This window comes from Rattus norvegicus, chromosome 7, assembly GCF_036323735.1.
Source record: "Rattus norvegicus strain BN/NHsdMcwi chromosome 7, GRCr8, whole genome shotgun sequence".
Classification (NCBI taxonomy): Eukaryota; Metazoa; Chordata; class Mammalia; order Rodentia; family Muridae; genus Rattus; species Rattus norvegicus.
Genome location: NC_086025.1, coordinates 70053039 through 70060813, shown reverse-complemented (window position 1 = coordinate 70060813; position 7775 = coordinate 70053039). Strand labels below are relative to the sequence as shown.

Sequence of the window (7775 nt, the reverse complement as noted above, 5' to 3'; positions counted from 1 at the left end):
TTATGAATACTTCCCCAGGCCGCGGGAGGAAAAAACGACAAACCAATCCTACTTCACAACAGAAGTCTTCAGACCCCACCCTGACCCACCGCTGCAGATTTCATGGTCCAGTTCCAGTGTTGACACTCATGCGTAGACAAACAGCTCTTTGTGTTTCTCATGTCTAGATCCTCCAAGACTCTCAACCCAAAATACAACAAATGTGACCACCATTAATAGTTATATTATAGCTTTTTAAAAAAAGATTTATTTATTTATTTATATACATGAGTACACTGTAGCTGTCTTCAGACACACCAGAAGAGGGCATCAGATCCCATTACAGATGGTTGTGAGCCACCATGTGGTTGCTGGGAATTGAACTCAGGACCTCTGGAAGAGCAGTCAGTGCTCTTAACCTCTGAGCCATCTCTCCAGCCCATAGTATAGCTTCTTGACATGTCTTTTCCAAACCTCAGTCTCTTCAGACACATTCTGTTCAATATCAGCACTTTGTTGGTCACTGGCTAAAGAGTAATAAAAATGAGCTTACAGAACTGATTACCATCAGCAATAGTAACAAAACTAATGTGAACAAAAAAAGTGAAATCAAAGATAAATACACTCCAATCATGGCCCAACTGCAGTAAGCAGCAAGCTCACGTCTTTCTGGCTATTTGAAACAATATTGTGACAAGGCTATCATAGTCCAAGGAAAGTAGACTATCCTCATATTCAACCAATTCTCTGGACACTGCCAGGCAAATTTGAGATTCCAACTTGTCATGGTGACACGTGTCACAGTTCCTGTGAAGGTGAAAGGGTCAGGAGTTCTAGGACAGTCTGGCCCACAAGGTGATTTTTTTAAGGCCACAAATGCAGTATAACTATAACCCAATTAGATTTAACTGGGAAGCAACATGTTGCAGGTACAAGGGCAAGGAATGCAGATATTTACCACCACCATTTCTAATCACCACTAGATGTTCTCGATGTTAGAATTGCAATCGCTCTTAATCAGGTATTTTAAGTTTACTACGTTGTCTAAATCAAGTGGTGGCAGGGAGCGACCTTTTATTCTTTCCCCAAATATTAGCAATCCAATAGCCTGCCTGCACAGGCTAAGCAGGCTCGGATGGATTTAGCAGGATTTTCAGGCTCAAGTCTCCAACTATGTGAAAGTCCCTGGTAGGTCAAAATACCCTGAGCACGGAACCAGTGAGAGAACAATGGCAGCGAGTCTGGCAAGGGGTCACGGCCGACCGGCGGCCACGCGGGGCCCCGGGCGCGACTCCCCCGCCGCTCCGGCTAGCGCCTTACAGGGCTCCGAGCTAGCCAGGGAAGAACGAGGGCGGCGGGGCTGAGGCCAGGCCTGGTGAGTGGGAAACAAGGGAGTGACTATCGAGTCACTCTGCCGACCACCGCCCGTAGGCCGGAGGTCACACACCGCAGGGGCAGGACAAAGCGCCCCCGCGCAGAGGCACCACCAAGAGAGAGGGCTGGAAGGAGGGAGGCGGGCGAGGGCTCTGCAGTTCCCGTCCTAGGCCCCGCCCCTGCGCGCTTATGTAACAGGGGAGAGCTGCCATTGGTTTGCAGACCGGAAGGACGCGAGCATGCTAGAGGGGCGGGGCAAAGCCACCGCAGGAAGGTGAGGGGCGGGATCACGCGGGCGGGCGGGCGGCGCTGAGGCGACTGGGAGTGCGGCGCGGCGTGCGCGGGCACGAGCGACGGGCCTGCCTCGGGCTCAGGCGCGGCGGGCGCGCGCTGCGGCGGGTGTGCGAGGCGCGGGCTGTTGTGCTCCCGGCTCTGCTCGGTCCTTCCTCTGCGGGTGGCGGAGGCCCCAAGCGGTGCGGGGCTCGACCCTTCCTTCCCTGCTCGTCCTGCTCAGCTCTTCTCGCGCTGCGCCGTCTCTCGGACGCCACTCCGTCCCGGCCCGGGTGAGCGACGTCGCAGGACGCGGGAGCCGGGTTGGGAGGCACGCGGCGGCGGGAGGCCGGGGCGGGCGGCTGACTCCCAGCGGAGCAGGCGCGGGGCTGAGGGCGGCCGAGGCCTCGGGCGGGCCGGGCTGCAGCTGTGGGGTTGAGTCTGCCCACGAATGGCTGTTCAAAGCTGGGATCGGGCTGTGGAGCCGGCCTGGGCCTCTTGCTCTGACTGGTTGCAGAGTGTGAGCCCATTTCCTGGCTCCCCGGCCTCAGAGTAAGTTGTTTGGCTTTAAGCAGCCCCTAAGGGCCGGAGCTTTACTTGTTGCCTCCTTCTCGAGAGTCTTGGTATTCCAAGAACTCTCCCTGGTTAGTAGCTCATTTGCAGCCTCCCAGGAAAGCTAAAACTTTTATTAAAAATCAGCTGGTAACCGTTTGCAAACGATTTATTGCCTTTCAATTTGTCCCACTTAATCAGGGAGCAGTTTATACGTAAGATTTTGTGGAAAACTCGATGGTCGAGGGCAAATCGTAAGTTGAGCTGTCCGAAAGCAGGTGGTTGGATCGTTTGCACTTCTGCTTTCGGAAAGGAAATCCGTGCCACTGTGCTGTCAGAAGTCAGGGGCCTGCCCCACTCAGCTAGCCTGTTAGAGCAGATAGCCTTTGCCTAGTGTTACATTTTGTGTCTATTGAAGCGCATGCCTTTTTGTAACTGTTGTTGGGTGGTAAAGAAAATGTGTTAAATCTTAGGTGCCCAGTTATGTTTCTGTTGCCCTAAATGCAAAAGTTAAAAATAGTTTTTGCTTATCTGATGGCATTGGTTTTTTACAGCACACTACATGAAAAGGTTACCAAAGTCGCTGCTTTAATTTCTAGATGACAAGGAAAATTCTGGAATTACTGATGTGCGGTTTTGTAACTTAAAAAATCAAACATAAAACCCTTAAGGACTGCTCACCAAGTAATGTCTTCACATACACAAGCCATACTGTATGGAAGAGTTAAGATGTTTTATTTAAATAACCAGAATGTTCTAGTAAGGGTCTGATACTAAGACAGGGGAAATTAAGACTTTTCAAATTTTTGGTGTACATAAATTGAAGACCCACCATCAAAATGTACTTTTAAATATGCCATATAGCATAGTGGCACACGCCTTAAAATCCCAGCACTTAGGAGGCAGAGGCAGGCAAATCTCGGTAAGTTCTAGGCCAGCCAGAAGTATGTAGTGAGACACCCCCACACACACTTCCATATGCTATTGAACTTAGAACTGATGCAGTGTTGGTTTAAAAACACAAAATGAAGTATAGTTTTGATGACAAACAGTTGATATTTGCCTTGAGTGGGAATGGGGTTCTTACATTAGGCTAGCATATTAAACATTCTTGTAGTTGGTGAAAGACTGGACAGGGTTTATAAGAAAGCATCAATCCTCCTGTTTTATTAGACTTTTTCAGTTTATTATGTAATACAACTGGGAGTATGTCAAGTAAGTTGGGCTGGGGGATAAGGATAAGAGCTTTGACTGTCTCTGAAACACTTGACTTTATATCCAGTAGCTAAGAGGGTTGCAGTCAGGAAAGGCCAACCCTCTTCTTAGTACGGTCCCTTGTACATTCATGTCTTTTAGTGATTTCAAAGTTTAAAGTGTAATTACAGTGCTATTTAAAATGGCATAGGATCTCATTTTAATATGCTTCAAAAGCACTACTCTGGTAGATCCTGTGTGAACAGGTTTAACTTGTGCTGTCTAACCAGAAGTCTGGTTTTAACAGGAAAATAATTCTTTTAAAATCAGTTCTTTTAACTAATTTTTGTTTACTCCAGGCCATTAGTAGTGAGGAATAGAAAGAACCTTTCAGCTTTGTAAGAGGTACCCTTAACACCAGGGGTTCTAATTTGTCTTTACAATGTGTGCAGCTGGGCCAGTGTGGTGGCTCAGCTGGTGAAGGTGCTTTCTGTCAAGTCTGAAGGTCTGAGTTGGATCCCCAGAAAACACATTGTGGAAGGAGAATGGACTCCACAACAAATGCTCTCTGTGGAGCCTGTGTTTTGTGTGTGTGTGTGTGTGTGCGCGCGCACAAATAAATGTAGGTGTTTGTGTTTCTATTCAGGAAAGAGCTCTTAAGGAAAACTTCAAATAGTATAATAGTTTAATGAAACCTGAGTACTAAAAGGAGTTGCTGTGTCCCTACATGTATTTTGGAGGATTAGCTGACAGTTTTAAAATACACAAATTGTAAGTCATAGTCGTGGATGCTAGCAGGGAGAAGCTACCTTTGTAATCAAGCGATAAAGGAAGACTAAATTTTGGAATACCAAACTTTTGAAGGTTACATGTAAAGTGGAAGGAAAAAAAGGCCTAAATATCTATGCATATACAATAAACTTGAGTCTGTTGGGAGTGAGATGTGGTCTGGCTGTGTGGGCCAGGTATCCTCCCTCTGCCTCCCAATTGCTTAGGTAGGGAGGTACATCCATACGCAGCTCTGGGGGTTGATATCATCGTCATCACCATCAAACAAATACACCTTTATAATCATTACCGGTTCAAGATAAAGAATATTTTCAGCACCCTGTGAATACCTCTCCTGTCATCTCTTCCCAGTCATTACTCCATAAATAGCAAAGTGACCTCTTTAACTGTGGTTTTGCCTGTTTTGAACTTTGTACAATGTGGTTTCTTTCTAACTGACTTCTTTCCTTGATATAGAGATACAAACTTACAGAAAAAAAATTATTTTGTTTGTTTTTTGAGACTGGGTGTGTTTTTGTATCCCTGGCTGATCTGGAACTATATGTAGAGCAGACTAACCCTCAGACTCACAGATCTGCCCCTCAGTGCTGGGGTTAAATGCCTGTGCCATCACACCTGGCTACAAGTGTTTTTTATTGTTGTTGTTGTTTTTGTTTTGTTTTTTTTTTAATGCTGCCTGGCATCCCTCTGTGTGTTATCTATTTTTACCACTGATATTTGAACTGCCTAGTTTTAGAACAGGTCCTGTGAACATCCTTGTATATACATTGATGCATTGATCCTGTTGAATATGTATTGTGAGGAATATACTCATTTGTCATTTAGCAACATTGTGTGTGAAATTGAAAATCCACTCACAGCTGCTTACTGACCATGTCTGAAATTTAAGTAGGCAACTTTGAGAATATTACTTTGCTTAAATTGCTCTGTTGTAGAATGAAGAAGTCACTTGGTGCCTACTCTTTTGTCTTTAGATATGGCTCGTGGACAGCAGAAGATTCAGTCTCAGCAGAAAAATGCCAAAAAGCAGGCTGGACAAAAGAAGAAACAAGGACATGACCAAAAGGCTGCTGCCAAAGCTGCCTTAATATATACCTGCACAGTCTGTAGGGTAAGGGTCCCCAGACCAAAGCTGCCTTAATATTTACCTTCATGGTCTGTGGGGCAAGGGACCCCAGGACGGTGCATTCTTGTAGCTAGTTCTCACCCTGTGAAACAGAGAGGTTAAAATTCCTCCACAACAAGATGGATGCTTTCTTTGAACTAGTAGATTTGAGAGTGGGTTTCCTAGGAATTCATCTGCAGTCACCTGTTCAAGAAATGTTTTTCCTTGGCCATGCATACTTTTCTAAGTGCTAGCTGGGAAAAGTGGATAAAGCAGTGTCCTGCCCTTGTGTATAAAGGTGTATAAAAGGTGTCTTTGTGGAGCTTATCATCCACTTTGGGCGCTGTAAAAAGTCCCGACTGCGTTCTTAGATAGAGTTGATGGGGCTAACCTTGTATAGTGCTGCCAGATGTAATGCTACCCATATGATGGTTCTTTTCCTCCATCTCCACCAGATGCAATGTGGGCACATGTGATATCACACAGACTATCCACATTGAGGGCTCTTAGGAGAATTAATGTGCTTAAAGAATTGTTTGGAGTGTTTGCCATGTGTGAGGATGGAGGCAGCTGTGTTACTGTGGTCATATGTTTAATCCACACAGCAACCAGTGAGTTGTGCTGCTTCCTTCCTGATGTGCAGATGTTCAACTGACCTGTATAATTTGCTGCAGATCCAGCAGTAAGAAGAGATAGGACCTGAGTCTAGGCAGTCTAGCTTTAAGGTCTGGCCTCTGTGACTTCACCACCCTTGAGGTTAATGAGGTGCTAGAGGAAAAACATAGGGTTGGGCTGGTGTATAGACACAGTGGTTTTAAGCCCTGTACTTGGTGCAGATGGGAAGGGATCTTGATATGACATGATTGCTAGACTGAAGGTAGTTATCTGTTGAAATCTTTACAAATGAAACAGGAGTTCCTAACTACACGAAGGTTCTTGTGAAAAGAGGGAATCTCTAACAGTCAGTATTGTAAGCATGTTGAACCTTGGTGCTAATGATGAAATTGAATGACTTCTGATTTTTTTTTTTAAACAGAGGAAAGGTGAAATTAAATTTCATTAGGTTAGTAATAAAGACATACCCTGACTTTAAAGGTATATTTTGTCAGGTACGTGTGATCTGCGTGTGTATATACATGAATTGGTATATGTGTGCAGGTGCTTGTGTATGCACACATGTGCAGATGTCAGGTGTTATTGGTCCCACTTGACAGTTTTTAATCAGGGTCTCCTCCTGAACCCACAGCTCACCAGTGGGCTAGTCTGGCTGACCCACAAGTTGTGGAGATCCCTGTCTCTGTCCCAGTAGCTCTAGGGTCATGAAATGTGTGTCCATGCCTGGCTTTTATGTGGATGCTGAAAATCCACATCCGGGTCCTCTTGTACCTGCTGAATTGTCTCCCCAGTCCCTGGAAATACACTTTAAAAAACTTAATAAGCAAAATAAATGAAAACACTTTATTTTTTGTTTGTTTTATGTAGTAGAACGTTTTGAATTATAAATAAATGTACTTGCCAAAGGGAGTTTCTGTTTTACTCTGTGTTACATGAAACCAGGAGAACGTAGAATTGAGCTGAAACAGCTCAGTCTCAGGCAGAGAGAGCTCTAGGCTTTAGTTTGTCTAGCAGGTAAAATGAGCTAATAGAAGCTAAAGGCTACTGTCAAGGTTCTGTGAGAGTTATAACATACCTATGAGTAAACGGTTTCTAATGCTACTAATGACATAAAATCCCTTGATTTTATGTGCTGTTCCTCTTGGTATGTATAATGATAGGAAATTCCTTTTTGTAAGATACTTTTTCATATACCAGTCACAAGTAGAAATTTAAAAGCATTTTGCATTACTAGTCTAGCATAAGCAAGTTCAAAGTTTTTTTTACAGGTTACATGTACTGCTTTCCTACATAAAGTGGTTCTTTTCTTTTGCACACTTTCTAAATTAGACACAAATGCCTGACCCCAAGACCTTCAAGCAGCACTTTGAGAGCAAGCACCCTAAGACTCCACTTCCTCCAGAATTGGCTGATGTTCAGGCATAAAGTTGTTTACAGGTAGTTGATCTTTTTATTGGGTTTTTTGGTCTTGGTTTTGAATATAGAAGCAAAACTCTCTCTTCAGCTATGGAATGGGTTTCTACCTCTAGCAGCCTTATGTCTAACTGTTGTCCTAAAGTTAAACAATAGTGTCTATGGTTGTACTAGAGCACTTTACGATTGGCAAAGGCCTTTTCTCTGTGCCCTTCTTTTTTATGCCTTCAAAACATTCAGGTTTTTGCAATTATTGCCAAGAATATCGGGGAGGGGTGAGTGAGTGTTGGCCAACTTTGAGCCAAGAATGAAAGACTTGTCAGCTGTAGGAGAAACTACCATTTCAAGTCATAAGGGTCTTCTCCCAGAAAGTCAGCAATTTACTGACTATATTTTTACTGTCCTTTTATTTACAGTGCTAGGCAGAGCTTTTCTCTATTAAAATAAAGAGCAAAATATGGGCATGCTCTGTAGGAACTCCCTT

At 44.4% G+C, this 7775-nt stretch overlaps 1 protein-coding gene across 2 annotated transcripts in view; it reads left to right on the top strand.

The window, feature by feature from the left end:
- Positions 1-1225: 1225 nt before the first annotated feature.
- The window catches only part of Zfp706 (zinc finger protein 706), an 8629-nt gene continuing 2079 nt past the window's right edge, over positions 1226-7775 (top strand). Inside the window, exons 1-3 of one of the 2 annotated variants that reach the window (XM_063264113.1) lie at positions 1226-1354; positions 5133-5269; positions 7208-7315. In XM_063264113.1, coding sequence (XP_063120183.1) covers positions 5135-5269; positions 7208-7303 — 231 coding nt within the window. In that variant the 5' untranslated portion in view covers positions 1226-1354; positions 5133-5134 and the 3' untranslated portion in view covers positions 7304-7315. Of the gene's footprint in view, positions 1355-1654; positions 1917-5132; positions 5270-7207; positions 7316-7775 lie in introns of those variants that run through there. The other variant, NM_001394374.1, reaches the window with a different exon arrangement.